Consider the following 20,144-nt stretch of genomic DNA (forward strand, 5'->3'; position numbering starts at 1 on the left):
ATCAAAGAATCTGGAAAAACGGTATCGTGGTGTGAACAAAACCATTAAGCAGCATGACTGTTTGATTGATATTAATAAGAAATGTTTCTTGAGCACCAAATCAGTTTATAAAAATGATTTTTGAAGGATCATGTGACCAGTGTTGGGGCAACGCATTACAAGCAACGCGAGTTACATAATCAGATTACTTTTTCAAGTAACTAGTAAAGTAACATTTTAAATGTACAACAAAATATAAATAATAACAACAAAAATACGGTGAAAGGACCTTTACATTTGCCAAAAATAGAACTTGTTTGCTTTAAAGCAACACTATGTAACATTTTGTACCTTAAAATAATGTTTCCAAAATCATTTTAGTGGTTCATCAAGTCGTAACAGGGTGAAAGGCACTTATGCCTCCGCTTTGCGGTCCTTTATCTGCTATAACCACTCTATGTAAGATTGCCAAATCGGGTCGCGTTTCTGTAGTTCTAATGAGACATAAGAAAACTACAAATTTGACTAGCTTTACGGCAAGCGTTACAATAGTCATTATTTAGTTTTTCTTCGTTTCTGATGTTCATTATACTTTCATAAAATCATGCATCATACTCTACCTTGTCTGTGGACATCGTTCATTCAAAGCCGGTGCTGGTTAAACAGTGCGCGTGCGTGCGACAATAGGCAGCGGTAGGCTAAATGATTTACAACAGCGGTAATGGACAATTCCGCTTCCAACCTGTAGGGGGACCGCAGAGGAAAAGTTCCATAGTGTTGCTTTAAATAAATCAAACAAGCAAGCCCAGACCAGGTGAGAAAAGGAAACTTTCCATAAAAAGTAACTTAGCAATGCAATTAGTTACTTTTTAGGGAGTAACGCATTCTTTTAATGCATTACTTTTATTTTCCCCTACACTGTATGTGACAGTGAGACTGGAGTAATAACTGATGAAAATCAGCTTTACCATTACAAGAATAGAAACACATTAAAATAGAACATTTTAAGTCATAATAATATTACACAATATTTCAGTTTTTTTTTCTCTTGAATTTATGATTAAATAAATGCAGCCTTGATGAGCATAAGAGATTTGTTACAAAAACATCTTTAAAAATCGAACCGACCCCAAACCTTTGAACGTTGTATAAAGCTTTCAAAACCTTTTTAATGACAGTGCTAGCAATCCACCACTGTTTTGTTGTTATAATATGGTAAACAAGCAGTTAATGTGATGCCGAAATTGCCTCCGTTTTACAGAATCTACCATAGCTTCTGATTTTGGCGAGTTCAAAATCATTATGTATGAAATAGGAAAATGTGGTGTTTTAAGCCTCACATCATATCAGGACGGCAGGGTAGCAGGTGGGCTTGGTCTGGTTTCATCAATTCACCCGTTTTAACCAGATGTGCATTGTTATATTTCCACAACTGGCACACAACTGTCCAGCATGCACAAACCACCATCGTAACCACAACACAACCCTATTTTCCTCTCTAAATCAGTTATCTGCAACTGGGAGCAGCTTGTAAGAATGAAATCAATTGGATGAGCTGACATTGAAAGACAAAATTTAAATACTACACATTTAAATATTGTGTTTTATGCATTAAATGCACTGAGGGCCATTTATTAAACGATAATGTTTGCAGGGTCCATAAAGTAGACTTTTTTTACATTTCTCACAAATGGTATCAGATCACTCACAAGAAAAGCTTTATTTTGGGAAAACTATCAGTTCAGAGCCAGTGCTTCCAGTGTTATTAGGGAGCGGTTCTCTCATGGTTGAAAGAATCAGATGAGAGCAGGTTTTAAAGACCCAGAAAGATTAGTTAGCCATATCTCAAGCTGTTTTATGATTCAAAATGTCCCTACTGGCAGTGGATTTAACCTGAAACCAGGTTGATAGTCTTGAATTTAAAATATAAATGTGAAATATTGCCATATAGGGCTGGTAATATAAGGTAGGTTTTTCATGTGATAAATGCGTCAACCAGTAAAGATTTGGCTATAATGTTTTTACTTTGGTCACTTACATTTAATATTTTCTGTCAGCACTAGATATATGAATATTGTTGGCTCTTGTATGACAAAACGCTTGTGATGTTCTTCATTTGTATAGTGGCTTTAGATAAAAGCGTCTGCTAAATGATAAAATGTAATGATTGGGTTGCTATTCCCTCTGGAATTTCCTATGGGTCTTTACAATGACTTGGACAATGGCCCATCCAATCAGAACTGCCAGCCCAGTCAGAACTGTTTTATAATATACATTATATAATATGTTATACTGTTTACAGACTTTTGATTTTAAAAGGTTACATAATGTGAAGTTGGTTTTGGACTGATGCCAGACTTTTGTTCAAATAATATTTTTTTTTGGATTGTGGCCATCAAGTAAAAAGAGAAAAGAGCCAAATGAGATGAAGTACCATTCAGTTGTAATTATTTCACCTGATTGTTAAAATAAATAAATAAATGAATAAAAAAATAAATCAGTAAAAAAAAAAAAAAAAAAAATATATATATATATATATATATATATATATACCTATATCAAAAAAACAATAATAGAGTCTATCATTACCATAATACAAAATATATGTATAAATTCTTTAAAAATGATACTCGATTTTGTCATTCCATAAACCCCTATGGCATATGAGATTTTATAGATCGTCTCTTAACCACAGAGATGTTAGTCTTTCATAATATAATTGCCATTTCAATTCACCTCATAATAAAACATGCCCTTCCCAAATGCTTTACATAACCCCGATTTGCATCTACAACATCATGTTCAAATTGTATTCCTTTGGCACCCTTTCAGTGTGGAAGCATATCCGCGCAGCGCAATGGAGAGAAACGGGACGCGGTTCCGCGCTCAATCCCGACAGTAGATGGCAGCAGCCCAAGAAAGCTGATCCTGTCGGGTTCACCACGACTCTGCCTCTCAGTTGTGCAGCAGCACTCACACTGGAGGCAGCGGTGGTTTGAGGGACGTCCAATGAAACAGAAGAGCCGCCAGCTGCTCCTTTCGACTTTTACGCGTAGCCTGTCCTCCGCACCCGGAGACAGCACGTTCTGAAACCGCCATGGAAGACAAATCCAATTCGTTTTCGAGCAACAAAGAAGAGAAAGTGGATGGGAATAATGTGTTCCAGAGGCAAGACTCGATCTTGAAGAACAGCATGGGGAGCCAGAACATGAAAGACCACGCCAACTCAGTGGGTGGCAAGGGGGACCGGGAAGAAGCCATGGTCGGTTTTGACGATATAGACGCCGCGTCCAGGCAATCCGGGTTTATGCAGCGGCAATTTGGAGCCATGATGCAGCCCGGGGTGAATAAGTTCTCCTTGCGGATGTTCGGGAGTCAGAAAGCCGTGGAGAAAGAGCAGGAGAGAGTGCAGACGGCTGGATATTGGATCATTCACCCCTATAGTGATTTTAGGTAAGGAGTGTGGAAAGTCACCTTCCCACGCACACTCAGGTCAATGTAAAATGGGCTCTGCGTGCGCCGCGCGGCGCGTTTGCAGTCATTTTGCATGGCGTTTCGGGGAACCGGAACGCATGCAATGTCCTTGGCATGAGTAGGGGTGAATGTCATCTCGGTGAATAAATGGCACGGCAGTCATCATGGGACGTCTCCGACCTGCCATCATTGGGCATTCTGCTGTTGTATAAGACGTGTGCTGGTGCGCGCAGGGAATGATGCACCACTCTTTGGCATTGTAAACACATAGCTGTTAGTGTCTGCCGTGAGGAGGAACGATGGTGGCTGCGAGATCACGTTTTGTTTAAGGCATAAACGCGGATTATTCTATTGTTTTATCTCGTGACACTGTATGATCCCGTGTGGCTGTCACCAGCCCATGCCAATTTTAGAGCTGCACAGTTGATCTAAAGCAGTTTAACGCTAATCGCGTTAGTCAGGTGAAAGGTGTGGATTTTCAAACCCACTGCCCCCCAGAAGAATGCTTCATGCACAACTTGACTAGCTTATATACTGCTAATGAGACTACTACGGACAAATAATTTGCAGTTATCACATAATTCCTGTCAAACAGCCTGTTAGGAATGGAATTATTACATCATTTAATTTGGTTGTGCACCAATTGGAGTTGGTTAGTTTATTTGAAGGTTTAAAGTCTTCAGTTAGAATCTCACCTCAATAAATCAATAGGGATAGATAGATAGATAGATAGATAGATAGATAGATAGATAGATAGATAGATAGAGAATATATATATATATATATATATATATATATATATATATATATATTTACAGTTATGATGAACTCCAAGTCATCATGTGGCTTTCAGTTGTACCACCTGACTGATAATCTGTACATTCATACAGTAACAACCCGAATAGCTCAAATATGTTGGTATACAGTAAACATCAGTTATAAAAATCAGTTATACAGTCAGCAAAATACATTGTCATGTTTTTACAGTAAAGTTATGACAACCAAAGCTGCCAGTATTTTTTTTACCATAATTGTCAACATTTTTACAATGTAGACCGACAGACAGACAGACAGACAGATAGATAGATAGATAGATAGATAGATAGATAGATAGAAAACAATAACATGTCTGATCATTAGTTTCAACTTCCCATCTGCCTGTTTCGCTCTCCATGGTGCTGAAAACAGCTCCATGCTCTCCATGAATGCGGAAAACTTTATCCCTTACAGGGTCATTAGCTCGACTCCCACCTGCCTCACTGTTTTATTTATTCCATGTACTTGATGTACTTTGCTTTGGCATATCATGTCTAACGTGTAAGAACATAACAACTCAGAAGTTGCACTCCCAAGGCACTATAACTACCAAAAGCAGGGTCATTCCTAATATGCAGTTCATTTTCAAATCAAGTCTTAACATACAGAATCAAATATTATTATAATCATTATAATAGCCAGTATGCATATTACTTACAATTTCATAATTAAGTAAACAGGGATGAATTTTAAATCATAACCTCAGTTTGAGCAAATGCCATGTCTATTACATGAAAACTAGGCTATTTATTAAGGAATTCTCAAGGTGTTTCTTTATTTTTTCTTTATCTAAACAAATGTTTCAAACAAATCATGTCAATATCACTTTCCATCTTGTTAGTCTTTTGTAACACCCCTTTAACTGACAAAAGCGATGACATCATCCTCCAGTAAGTGACGTAGTTGGTTTGTCTTACTCTAAAACATTTAATCCTGTTTATTAAAAGAACAGAAATTGCTTAAAAGATGATAATTTGTATTATCCTAATAAATTGGCAGTTTTTCATGTTAGGAGAAGACATGGCAAAAATGGCGATATCTACTCACTAGTGCTTCTAGTCTGTTGTAACCTAGAAATATTTTGGAATAATTTAAGTGACAACACAATCATACACATCACTTTTTCAAGGTACAGAGGTTAGTCATTACTGCACAACAGGAATGAGCCATCATATCTACTGGAAGTAAATTTCCACTGCTACTTCTACTTGACATTTAGCTGATGTTTTTATGCAATGCGGCTCTCAGTGCACTTATTACAGGAAGCAACTCATGTCCTGCTCAAGAACACAATGGGGATAGTTCATGGATTTAATCCCACAACCTTTCAGGTCTTTAACCACTAGGGCCCTATAGGTTATGCCACCCCTGAAACCGATCAGAATGGTTTGTGTAAAGCCCTCCAACATCACAGCAGGGATGAGAGAAGGTGAGATCGGATTAGATGTCCAACACACACTGAACGAGATTAACATCGCTCTTAACCCTGTGATGTAACGTGATTGACCTTTCTGCCATAATGTACAAAGGACGCGGCTGCTTAGCAATCATATGCTTGCTGCAAGATATTCTTATTGAGGAGGTCATTTTGAGCTTTTTTTTTATGTCAAATACAGATATACATATTTTATATAAGTTAATTTTCCACCAAAAATTGGATCTGTGGCATTGATCTATTTGAAGGGGCACAGCAACACTAGCTCAACCAATGGAGTGATTTTGGGGGTGGGACTAACTGTTCGACTGAACAATGGCAGACAGAGGGAGTTTCAAATTACACACTTCAGCTTCAAAGACTTTTTTGATCAATCAGTAACCTTTAAATTGACATTTCTGCATAAAACTTACTGTACATACGCATGGTTTGAAGACATTATTAAAAAAAATCAAACAGTTTTGTTATTGCTAACTAAAACTATTTTAAACATTTCTGTCACATCAACTCTCAGAGTGTTTGGCATGGTAATGGATATGACAGTGTTGATATTTTTGGTCTTGGTGGAATAGATCTGCTACGTTTCTGCTTCTGTTATTGCTGCTGCTGCAGAGCAAGTATAGCATACAGAATCTATACATACAGAATACGCTGCTGAGAGCAATTAAGACAAGCTGCTGCTGTACAATATAGCATACATGAATTACCTGAAGCAGATCTATACAGGTGGAGCTGGGGAAGCTGGAGGGTTTCTGAAAGCACGCTGCAACTGCTATAGCAAATGCTGACAGAGCATTTGAAGATTGAGCAGCAAGCTCATTGGCTACTGATACAGCATGAACCAATCAGCTGTGCCCTATAGAGAAGGATGGTAGTACCCCAGAGTGCAGTCTGGACGATGGGGCGGGGCGACACATTGGGGCGTGCTCCACCCACCCCCAATTTAATTGGTTTATTTCACAGCAATCTTATTGGCCTAGAGTAGACGATTCAAGCCTGAGCATGCGCATTCCTTATGTACTATTTTGTGAATGATTTGGCTGTATTAAAGTTTTATTGTACTTTAAACACAGAATAGATGAAGTTATTGTTTAAAAACGAACGCTTGGTGACAGCACCTCAGTGTACTTCAGGCTAATAGAGTTTTACATTAGCGCGTCATTCACTTGGCTTCTTCATATTTCCATCAGGATCGGTGGATCAGCTAAATTTCATAATTTGACGCAAATTATGATAATTCACTGTATTAAAGGAAGACACTGGACAAACCCGAATGCAAGCAGCTGATTTAAAAAAAAAATTGTTGTTGATTTTTTTAACGAGATTTGTTCTCCAATGCTTGCATTTTTTGGCACAAAGTGCAAATAAAATGTTTAATGGCAAGCTCATTTTCCTTGTTGTTTACCTGTTAATAAAATATGAGGGCCAGGTCCTATATTGGTTATGTATAGGCCTATGTTATAGTTTTTAAAGGTTCCTGTTTTCTAATAGGCTGTCAGCTGGTTAACATGTTGGCATATGACTATCTGTGACTGTGACATCAGGTATTAAAAATCGAATTATTTATTTATCCACCCCCGCATTGTGTGTTCATGTTATAATCTGCATGTACGGGATAAAAATAGTTTCAAATATTAATATAGCTGTAGCCTAACTATTAAAAAAAATCACTGCTGTAAATCTTGCAATATAACAGTAGCCTACTTCAAAAATTAATTAAAATACCCAGAAGTGAAGTGATATGAATATTTATTACTTAAATATGCTCTTGAGCACATAAATAATAATATTTGCTATAGATCGACATAATATCTGTTTTAGTATAAAAAAAAATTCCCCACTTTTCAGCACTGCAGGGCTGACTTTTTGTAAAGCTGCTTTAAAACAATGTGAATTGTCGCTATACAAATAATTTTGACACTTGATATAGACCTAGGTATAAATTGGCTATATATATTACACGGCGGTCTGCCTGAAGGGATTGTTTGTTTTACAGTAACTTCATCCAACTTATTAAGTCGTATTAACTGTTTAACTCGTATTAAGTTAATCAAAACATCATCCAATTGATTATTAAAAACTGCCATGGTTATCACTTCATATTTCTGTAGTACGGCCAAACAGCGTAGTAGATCATTCATAAACTCTTACATAAAGGAATGGCATGCTCATGCCTCAAGCGTCCACGGCAATAAGATTGCTGTATTATAAACCAATGAAAGTGGGGGTGGGCGGAGCGACACGTGTAGCCCCGCCTTAATGTGTCGCCCCGCCCCAATCGTCCAGACTGCACTCTGGGGTTACTCCAATGATGTGAGTTAAGGACCTATTATTAGCTTGCACCATCTAGAGTTTCATGACAGAACTTTGTATTTTTGCTAACTGAAATGAAGCTGAAATAAACTAAAATATAAGTATTTTGTCATTCACAGACAAAGCAATAGGAAATCGTTTACTTACTATTTGTGATCCAACACAGGCGACTGCTTCATCTTTCAACAAAAGATTCTTTGCGAACTCTCTATTACAGTGTGCCTAATTTACAAAAAATTTGCTTTCAAAAGCTCTGAACAAACATATAATCCTCAGACACAATCCAGGACGCCATTAAAAGAAACAATCACTTGTTCCTGACGCTGGTATCCTTCTGAAGTCTTTACAGAGACTCAAACAAGCTGTTTAAACTGGACGTGTCAAAGAGAACATTCCTTTATGCTTCTATTTACTCCTCCAGTTGTCCTCTTGTCGGCAAATTCAAGCACGTAGAGTAAAGTGGACACACATCTGTATACTGTATCCAGATTAGACAGCATCAATGATTATAATGGGTTTTATTTGCTTTTGACGTTCATATCCAGTGTAGGCAAGTGCCATCCGTTAAGCAAATGAACGCCAGTGGGCGTGGCCTATAGTGCGATGATGTGAAACCATTGATTGCTCTTGCTCTGGAGGCAGGCATATGCAAATGAATTTGCCTGTGTGATATCACAAGCTATAGGCTGAGGAGGACATTTTAAGCTATAAAACTTGCAGGATGTTTCAATGGTACAAAGACCTGTTATATGTCAAAAGAACAAGGCAAATTTGATTTCTCATGTAATGATCCCTTTAAAAGTTGAACTTATTTTAGCTTGAGCGCCATGTTTTTAGAATGTCGTGTCATGTGCAAGACGCTGCAAAAGACACGAGACGTGAGCGCTACAGTTAAAGACCATGTTTACCTTGAAAAACAATGAAAAAATAGTGCAGTGGAATGGAAAAACACGTTCTGTGTGAATGGCCCTTTAGATGGCCATGCTTCAGTTCTGCAGGTGGTACACACGATATTGAGCCTTTGATCGCATTTGCCAAATAGGCTTTACATCAAAGAAAGAACCATAAAAGGAGAAAACAGGTGAGAAAGAGAAAACAAGATATGGAGAAGGAGACGGTGGACAGAAAGCAAATAGGAGGATGACTGTCTTTATTGCTTTTAATGGACGAAAGCCTGAACCGTGCGATACTAACTACACTTGGCAGGCTTCGGTATTGTCTGCTCATTTACAATGGCTTTCCTTTCTCACCCACACAGGGAACTGCTTTTTTGCATGCTTTTTTCAGTTAATGTTGTGAAATTTGGAAATTCTTTCCTAAATTTCTTGCAATAACATCACTGTGAGCTGAAAATGTTGGAACCAGAAACATCACATGAGTGACAACAGCATTCACGTGTGCTGTTTTGGTTCTGAAGCATCAGGGAAACTCAATATCCCAGTGTGGTTCTTTAAAGATTAATAGGTTAGTAAGATTCATTAGTCATTGTTTTCAGAAAAGGGCTCATGCTTGACTTGATGTGGACCGAGCCCTTTTGTCATCGGATTTCGTCACGCGTGACTCAGTCGAGTGTTTCTTTTATCGGTCCTCCATATTGCATGTCATCTGCCTCTTGCTTTCCCTGTTTGACCAGCCTATTGCTGTGCACACAATTCTTCACAGGGGGAAGGAAAATCTTTGGAAGATCTCCAAACGTGACTGACGTCACCTTTCCAGAATTCCTTCACCTTTTCGAGTGACTTTTTTTTGGTACTTTTTTAGTGGCAGGATTTATCAGGTAACAGATGAGCCTGGGTCAAATCTCTGGCTTATAAATTAATCACACAGGTTGTGGAAAAGCAGGATTTGTATGTGAGCAGATTCCTTCTTCCTATCAAACGGCCTCTGATTTCTAAACCCAGATTAACCTCTATTTTTAGGGGCATGCAAGTTTGTCTTGCATTATTGATGCTTTTTGCTGTTGCTTTTTGGAGGCTTGTCTCAAAGACGTGTCCCAAAGTCTAATGAAGGTCTTTGTGGTTGCGTGTCTCACTTTTTTTTTCAAATTGATGCCCCTTGGTAATCTCGAAATAGCCTGAGTCTGTTTTTTCTTCTCAGATGCAATGCTAAAAAATGCCCAATTTATGAATGCGATGACTGCAGAGCTCTGCAAACAGGCCATAGCAGGTTAAGAGCAATCTGTCTCTCATGTCCGCCCCCCAAAAATAACAATATATATATATATATATATATATAATATATTTAATATATAAATATTAAAAATAGTCACTATTTACTCACCCTGATGTTGTTCCAAACCTGTATGACTTTTCTTTTCTTCTTCTACATCTTGCACTTTATAACATGTCCTCTGAAATTCCCTTTTTTCATGCAACATATAAAGCTATATATATTTTTATATTTATTTTATATATACAGTAGTATTATAATATATACATACACACACACATATATATATATATATATATATATATACATATATAAATATATATTATATATCGATAGATCAATAGATATAGATAGATATAAATATATTATATATCGATAGATAGATATATACACACATATACATATACATATATAATGCAAAAATTATATACATAAAATGTTTGCATTGTATGTGTATGACATAAGCAGCGATGAATGATTCATGAGCGAATCATTTACTTGAGTCAAATCTTTTCAATGGTTGATTCAGATAATAAAACCAGTTTGAGTGACTCAGAATTGACTGATTCAGAATTTCCAACTGATTCAGATAATAAAACCAGTTTGAGTGATTCATTGATGATTCAGAATATCCAACTGATTCGGTTCTTGAGTTCAACTCAGTGACTCGATGCATTTGTGCCGGACAACAGTACACTGCAGAGGAAGATTATCAGTGAAAAACACCTTAAATGTCTTCCCGCACAAAGCTATCGTATAACTTCAGAATACTTGGAATCTAGTGCGCAAGTTGAGAGCTTGACAGCCTCATTCACATTCATTATGAAGGGTTCTGGAATGACCTGAGAATTAATACATGACATAAATTTTTTTTTTTTTTTTTCATTATTTCTTTAAAGAACCACATTTCACACTGGGGTAAAGTTGCAGCAGCTGTAGAGAGATAGAAAAGCGCATTTGAGCATATACAACCGTTGTGTGGAGGTCACGTCCTCTATGCTTGTCTTTAGTATTCACCAGTAGGACAGATGGTCACATGGCAACCATCCCACCTCTGACAATGCAGCCTGTCTGTCAGTCGGTTGTCAAGGCTACAGATACAAAAGCAAAACGGCTTATCAAAACCCTCTCAATACGAGTACTCGATATACCTCTGCATATACTCCACATGCATTTCATCCACAATCCTGGCTATACTGCAACCAACAGCATAAGCAATATCAAAAATACATTCTTTCACCTATTTAGAGCTCCCAAAAATAAAAATAACCTAAGTGGATATTATTAACCAAAGATGCCTGTTTGGACCGAAGCACAGACGATTATTTGATACAGGATCGGTAGGTATTTATAAAGCAAGGCCGAGAGCTTTTCTCATTCGCTCAGATCCATTACAGCCAAGTGCGTCGGCCACATCGGAGGCACCAGCCAGGGGTTTTTAGCATGAGATAGGATTCTTGAAAGCATCTATTTTAGTTCATGGATGTATGCCGTTATCAGCGGCCAGGACATTTTGTGTGGTTCTCTAGGCCAGCCCGGCGCCCGTCAAAATACGTCTGGCTTTGGTCTTTACAAGACACAGTAGCTACATTAATGCAATTACAGCATGTGTGTGTGTGTATACGCTGACCTCTGAACATTGCAAGCATTGCAAAAAATCACGGCAACACTTACTGAAAGCCTTTACGTATAATGCATTGTATAACCAAAGAAAAAAATGCATTATAAGTAGTGCTGGGCAACGATTAATCGCGATTAATCGCATCCAGAATAAATGTTTGTGTTTACATATTATATGTGTGTGTACTGTGTATAATTATTTTGCATATATAAATACACATATATTTACACACAGTATATATTTAAGAAATATTTGCATGTACATACTGTATATATTTATACATAATTTATATTCTATATAAATATAAATATTTTATATATAAATACCACATTTTCTTAAATATATACAAGCATATGTGTGTATTTATATATACAAAATAATTATACACAGGACACACAGATATTTGATGTAAACACAATTTCGGAATGCGATTAACCGCGATTAATCGTTGCCCGGCGCTAATTATAATATTCACAGATTCCTTGTTAAATCTGAAATTGGTTGTTTGTCGTATTTTAATGCATTATACTTTCTAAAGGTGTATAGCTGTGGTTACAATTATTCATGAGACCGCATATAATGCATTATAAGGAGCATTACAAGGCAGAAGTAATGCATTTAAAACACTTTTATAATGCATTATGAAAAAAGGCTTTAGGTAAAGTGTTAGCAAAACCTCTTCTATTGTTTGCTGGACTCCGATCAGAGTGTGTTCAGAGAGCTGACTCATGTCTGCTCACGGCAGACAATAGAAACTGGCTATTTTTCACTTTGTGCTGAGGAAGATTTCTTCACATTAGGTGGCACGAGTAATACCGCCAACATAGCAATGTTTGCTAATTACTTCACTTGTGTTTGGTTTGGCTTGTTGTCAAACATTAGATTTGCACTTCCGAACAACAATGGAAGTCTTTAACCTGAGCTAAATAGACATCTAGACGCACAACTTTAATTTATCGACTGGATTTTTTATGTGCATTGCAGAGTCTGTAGCCATTTCAGGGACATGTCTGGTCTGCCAAGGCAGACAAACGCTGCAAGACATGAAAATGGAGGCTGACTGATGTTTCGTTATTTATCAGAAGCATCTTCTTGACCAGTAGATATCAAAACAGCCCACGGGAGAGGGTCCTGTCAGGAAGGACAGGGTGATTATGACAGCATTATCAGTAAGAGGGAATTTTCATCAAGGATGATGATTCAATTGAATGAAAAAATATAAATAAATTAAATAAGAATTTTTTATTTTTTCAAACAAAGAATAAATATACTTACTTGGAATCAATTAAATAAGCAGTCAGTCCAAATGCTGTTGTTTTGTCCTTCAATTCTTTGCATGTCTATTTAACACAGGGTGTCTTGTTGCATAACATTGAAGATTTGAAATCATAATGCGATTTTTCTCGCTGTACGAGCTGTGTGCTTCATCTTCTGCCAAGCAACTGAAAATCTCTCGCATGAGTTTAATGCTCTGGTGAAGAAAGAAAATGAAGGAAATATCAAGATTATTACGAATGACATTTTATCAAAATTCTCTCTATTCAATACGTACTGTAAACCTTTACATTATTTTTGAAAAGGGTTCTTCAATGGCCAATGCTGATAATTGATAATGCCAGTGTATTTACATTTCGGATGTCCATACACTGCTGTTTTTAAATGTTTTCAATTGAAGTCTCTTATGATTAAAGTTGCGTTTATTTGATGAAAAATACAGTACTATTGTGAAATAATATTACAATAAAAAAAACTGTGCTCTATTTTAATAAATTTTAACATTTAATTTAATTTTCAAAATTTACAGTCGCTATTTTTTATCAAATTATTGCTCCGTCGACGAATAAAAGTAGCAGTTAAAAAAAATAAAAAATAAAAATAATTTGAATCTATGCCAAAATGGTGTGTGTGTGTGGCCATATGTGGGGCCATATGTGTGTGGCAATATATTGCCATATATTTTTGGTCCCCATGAGGAAAACAGCTTATAAATCGTACTAAGTGATGTTTTTTTGAAAATGCAAAAAGGCAGAAAGTTTTCTGTGATGGGTTGGTTTAGGGTCAGGGTTAGTGTTAGGGGACAGAATATACAGTTTGTTCAGTATAAAAGTCATTATGTCTATGGAAAGTCCCCATAAAACATGCGTGTGTGTGCGTGCGTTTGTGTGTGTATGAGCTTTACAGTATAGCAGCTGTATGAAATAAATAATTTTATTTTTTAAATTATGAAAAAATAATCTCAAAATTGCTAAATATCAGCTAATTTTGCCTAACCGAAATATCAGTCTGCTGGTTCAAACTCCTTATGGAACAATCTATGAACTATCCCAAATGTGCGCTTGATCAAGACATCTAACCTCAGGTTTCTCCAAGCAGATTGTCCTTGTAAGAAGTGCATTAAATAGTAGGCATTGGTTTCAGCTAGCTAGCAATACGCATTAATAAAGTACACATGGTATAATTGCTGGGCCCAGCAGGCAGTTGGTGGTACTGCATCAACAAACACCTTCAAAACTGCCCCCGCGATTCCATTCACCCCTATGGTGGCTCCATTCACATGTTTTCAAAACACAGGCTAATTCCTAAGGGTGCATGTGCTGCTGGCTCAGCAATTACGCCCTGTACCTTTAATTAGCTTACTGCGTATTGTACAAGCAAAGCAGCATCTCACACACAGACGGTTGTAAACACACAACACTCACATAAGAAAGGGAAACCCTCTCATGTTACAATCTCCCTCTTTCATTTTCGGTCCTGTGGCTCTTTGCCTCCTCATCCAGAGAGTAAAGCGCGAGCTGTGCTGCGCTGTCACAGGGCGGCAATCCAGCAGGAAGTGTTGGCGGTGATATCAAAAGCGACAGGGAAATGAGCTGTAGTGCATCGTGTGCGGACTGCAGGCTGAAGTCTGTTAGACAGAACCCACAGAAATATCACAAATATCTGAGGGCTGTCGGAATGAGGGCATTCCTGCGGAAAAGAGCAGGGATTTAATCTGGCTAGTCCTGCTACATCATCTTCTTGCTGAAAAGGGCTAGCGTTTTTCTGCTATTGGGAATAGAGTCAGGATGGGAGGGAATGCAAGTGCTTTTGAAGGAGTTGTAAGTCAATTCATGGGTAAAGCTTTGATCGATCAGGTAATGGAAAAGGTTAAGCCATACGTTTGACCAAAAATTCTGTCATACCTGTGGAAGAAAAAGGCAAATGTTGTGTTTTTGATGCTCATCTTCAGAATGAGATGCTGATGTATCCGAATCAGGAAATTTAGGAAATTCCTGCCGGTCTAAGCTGGAGGGTTGTGAGCCATTGAGAACTGAAAAGAGAATGCCTTTTAAAATCCAATTTGAATTGAGGTAGCAAAAATAATGTAGAATTGCACTTTGAATTTGATTGTATAGAGAGGCAAAGTTCATTAAAAAAACAACAAATTATGTTAAAATGTGAAGATTTATAGGCCTTATCGATATTTTGAAATGCCAGCAAATGTTTGGGGTCTGTAAGATTTTTGTAATGTTTCTGAAAGAAGTATCACCAAGGTTGCATTTATTTGATGGAAAATACTGTTTCACACTCAAAGCAGTAATAATGTAAAATAACTCTATTTTAATATATTTTAAAATGTATTTTGTTCCTTTGATGGCAAAGCTGAATTTTCAGAATCATTACATTATCCTTCAGAAATCATTCTAATATGCTGATTGCTGCTCAAGAAACATTTCTTATAAGTATCAATGTTGAAAACGGTTGTGCTGCAAAAAGTATTAATTAAAAGTTCAGTAAATTCTTCTTACAGTCATTCCTATGGGGTGTGGCCAAATCATCTCAAATTCACATTCATGAATTGAAAGGGAATCAATTGTTCAATTCTGAATGTTGCACAACCCTGCTAAGCTGGGAGAGAAACGGTTTTGCCTTCAACTGGTCCCACATTAACACGTCACTTTTTATCTCCCCCGCAGGTTCTACTGGGACTTGATAATGCTCATCATGATGATGGGGAATCTAATTATCATTCCTGTGGGAATTACCTTCTTTTCCGAGCAAACCACCACCACCTGGCTCGTGTTCAACGTGGCCTCGGACACCATCTTCCTGGTGGACCTGGTCATGAACTTCCGAACGGGAATTGTGAACGAGGAGAGCTCGGAGATCATCCTGGACCCAAAGGTCATTAAGATGAACTACCTGAAGAGTTGGTTCGTGGTAGACTTCCTGTCCTCCATCCCGGTGGATTATATCTTTCTAATAGTGGAGAAAGGCTTCGATTCAGAGGTCTACAAGACTGCCCGAGCGCTGCGTATCGTACGCTTCACCAAAATCCTCAGCTTGCTCCGTCTTCTCAGGCTTTCGCGCCTCATCAGATACATCCACCAGTGGGAGGAGGTGAGGGGACAGTGTGTGTATGAGTGTGTGTGTGTGTGTGTGTGAACGAACTATAATGCAGATGGCCTTAAGTAACATGTCTTGAATTTGTCTTCTATGAACAAGAAGAGATGTTAGTTGACGTTGTGCACATTTAAGTGTGTCAAGCAATCGACCCAAGGTGCTTTGAGCTCAGATGTTGATCTGCAGCACGAGACCTCTGACACACGCTCTTTAGAGGTGGAGAGACTTATTTGGGGGTTAAGGTAATCATATCTGCTGCTTAGCCCTTGGCGACACCTCAAGAGCCGCACTGGGGAGCGAGAGCGGGAAGAGGAACCGACCTCTTCAACGCTGCAAGAGCAGCTGAGAAAAAAAAAAACGATTAACTGCCTCAGTATTTATGCTAGAGCACTTCACTCCCACCACTGTCTGAGACACCCCAAGCTAAAATACAAAGCATTCATCTTTACATGACGCATGCGGTTTGCGAACCCTCCCCAAACGGACCAGTTTCACAAGAGCGTTGTTTCACTTTAAGGTCAATTCTGTCAGAAGAAACACTGCATTTTTCTGCTTCCCACCTGCTATTATCCCTAACCAATTGTACAGTAAATTACAGCTTATGTTATGAAAGTTAACCCAACTCAGACAACCCTTTTTTGCCATTGAAGATTTGTTGCATGATAAAAAACCATCATATTGAAACCATCATATATGGTTAGTTTCAAGGAGGTTTGGTAAGCTGCTAAGGAGAAGAAAGATATCTCTCTTTGTTTTGGTTCCCTGCGTGTTATTAAACTCTTAAAGCCGGTTCATCTTCCTCTTCAGCTGGCAGACGCCCAAGTCAGGGCAAGTAGAGAGCAGAGTCGACGCTTTCTGATCTTACCTAATTGAAATACAGATGTACCCTCTCAGGAAGAGTAAAACAAACAGTAATCACGGTTGATTAATTACTATTGTGTTCTGCTGTCCATCTACCGTTGTATTAGCTAAGACAGGGACTCCATTGACATTATGTAGACAAAATGTGTCTAGTAGAAGAACATCCAGTGCCAAAAACACCAAGTGCTAAAAACATGGCCTTAAACTCACCATCAAGGTTGTTGTGTGGGATGCCCAAATTGGCGCTATGCGGTTTCTAAGATGTTCTGAGTGGTTGTTAGCTTGTTGCTATGCAGTTTCTAGCATGTTTTGGGTAGGCTATTTCAGTGTTAGTCTATGGGATTTATCCAACCCAGGCACATTGGGGATCTGCAACATTTTATTACATTGATTCTTGCACGATTTGCGACACTTTCAAAGTAAAATGTAGAGTAAGTGGTGCTAAAAGCGTCATGTGTTTGGACCTCTAACCTCTGAAATTACATTTTAAAGTAGCAATCCAGAACCACAGGCTAAACCTGGCCAGAGGCTTTACCAAGCACTTATTTACGGCATCCCCAGAAGCATCCACATTATACACACAATTTACCCTCTCTCATGCTGCTCTGATGCATTCTGGGAAATGACTATCAGCCCTGTCTCACTCTCTTTCTTTCTGACCTCTCACTGCCATGCGGTTTCTTTATTGCAAGGCAAGTTGCTACTTGCATATTTATATCTACTGTGTATATATATTGCACATCACATGCATTATTGCATAGTATTTCCACAGTCAGACAGACATCAACCTCCCCCACCCTCTTCCATTCCCTTCTCAGGGAGATGTTTTGATTGTTGGGGAGGAGCGAGTGTTTATTCCCGACCTCAGGTTGCTCTGCTGGCACATGCTGCGAATCCGGGGGTTCGCTATCTCTGTCTCAATCCTGTCGTGAGCAGGTCTGTGCGCTATATACCACACCGTAGACGCCATGTTGAATAAAGTCACGCTACCCTGATCCGCTCAAACACAGCTGTGACGTGAGTTAGCGCGTGGATCACGATGCTGCAGTGTGAGATGGTGCAGAGTCTAAATGGGCTTTAATGAAACCCGGTGTGTGAATCAAGAGGCCGACGCAGAGCAGACGTGATGTTCGGTAGAGCCTGATAGGTTAAGAGAAAACATCGATTATATTAGGTTGCTCATGCACATCTTTCTTATGCATATATGCACATGTCTCTGCATATCTCCTGTTTCTGGTTTGCCTCCCTCTCTATCTCCTTTCAATTTTTCTTACCCACTCCATTTTCTTCCTATTATCTAGCAATGTTTCTTTTTGTTTTGTCTTAACCCTGCAGTATAACACTGTCTTTCCCTTTTACTTCCTGTCTTTACTCCCCTGTGTCTGTTTTTCTCTTTCTCTCTCTGTTTCCTCTAATGAGACACCTAAATAGAGGGGGAGGGGGGTTTCAAGTAGAATAGTGCACATACATCCTATGGAGCATACCTTATTATTTCTGTGTAAATCTATTCATGCTTAAATTGTTGCTTTGAATTGAACGGGAAAATTAACATAATGGTTTTAAGTACAAGATCATGTTTTCCGAATAAGGTCTAATTGTCCAGAATTCCTTACATTCCTTGCTACAGGATTATTTTTTTATGTTTTTTATGTTTTATGTTTTCTAACACGCAGAACCAAGTGCAACATGTTCCTGGATCAACATCTTTGTTGGGAACAACATTTCAATCAACCAATCAGATTTGAGGGACAAGTTCACAGTTTATGTCAAGTTTAGGTTTACAACCAGGGTTAGGTTCTTCTACATCAGTGTTATTCACCCATTGTTTCCTTCTGATTTTAGGGATCACGTATGGGTAGGGTTAGGTTTAGGGGTCAGGATATGATTAGGGTTACATTTTCGAACAGGAATGTTGTTTCAGGATCAACAAAATATGTTTGCGTCTAACTCTGCAAAATCCGGATGTGCTTCTAACACTGCAAGAACGGCAGGTTATTATAACAATGCTAGGTTCATACAGACACTACATGGATCTTTATGTTTTGATTCAGATGTAGAACAATAATAGAGTAGATATAGCAATATATGTGCCAGGCCAAATATTTTGAGAATATCACATCATACATCAATCAGACCTTTTAATATTTTAGTAAATACACTACCGTTCAAAGGTACGATTTTTAAAATGTTTTTTGAAAGAAGTCTCTTATGCTCACCAAGACTGCATTTATTTGATAAAGAAATACAGTAAAAACATTAATATTGTGAAATATTATTACGATTTAAAATAGCTGTTTTCTATTTGAATATATTTAAAAATATAGTTTATTCCTGTGATGCAAAGCTGAATTTTCAGCATCATTACTCCAGTTTTCAGTGTCACATGATCCTTCAGAAATCATTATAATATGCTGATTTGCTGCTCAAGAAACATTTCTGATTATTATCAGTTGAAAACAGTTGCTAAATATCTTTATTTGAAATTAAAATATTTTATTACATTATAAATGTCTTTACTGTCAGTACATTTAACTGAATATGAATTTCTTTAAAAAAATAAATCTTACTGACCCCAAATGGTAGTGTAATGTGTAAATTAGGTTTCTGTGTGTGTGTGTGTAGGAGTTATTTGTATAAATTGCATCACTCGCGCAAGAGTGCTTTCCCAGCCAAATATCATCACAGCTGTGATTCTGCTGTAGGTAGGCCTTATCACAATCCCTTTCATATTTCAGAAAGACACGATTTTAAGTGTGATGTTGTTTTAATACAGCAGTTAAACTGAACCAATAACGACCAAAAACTGGTTAGAAACCATTAGAAATCTCCTTAAAAAGTAATGAATCCACTGAGATAAAACAACATGTTACAGAAGCACCTCTTTTGGGGATCATCATTCTTGCTTTATATTCTGTCCCTGGAATGCTCTTAAAAGCTTATCTAATGCTAATTGGAATGGGACAGAGAGGAACAAGCAGAGTAAGAATGGAAAGAATAAGAAAATTGGAGGGATTGGTCATTCAGCGTGTTTTGGGGAAAAGAGAGGCAAAATCAACAGACTAGGACGGGGAGACAAGTGAGCGCTCGAATCCCCAA

General features: G+C 37.9%; 1 protein-coding gene across 2 annotated transcripts in view; it reads left to right on the forward strand.

The window, feature by feature from the left end:
* The first annotated feature begins 2,820 nt into the window (after positions 1-2,820).
* The window catches only part of hcn1 (hyperpolarization activated cyclic nucleotide-gated potassium channel 1), a 96,586-nt gene continuing 79,262 nt past the window's right edge, over positions 2,821-20,144 (forward strand). The window contains exons 1-2 of one of the 2 annotated variants that reach the window (XM_084388272.1): positions 2,821-3,432; positions 15,761-16,184. In XM_084388272.1, the coding sequence (XP_084244398.1) occupies positions 3,077-3,432; positions 15,761-16,184 (780 nt within the window). In that variant the 5' untranslated portion in view covers positions 2,821-3,076. The remainder of the gene's footprint in view (positions 3,433-15,760; positions 16,185-20,144) is intronic. The other variant, XM_084388273.1, reaches the window with a different exon arrangement.

This window comes from Rutilus rutilus (genome assembly GCF_951802725.1).
Source record: "Rutilus rutilus genome assembly, chromosome: 18".
In the NCBI taxonomy this organism is placed as follows: domain Eukaryota; kingdom Metazoa; phylum Chordata; class Actinopteri; order Cypriniformes; family Leuciscidae; genus Rutilus; species Rutilus rutilus.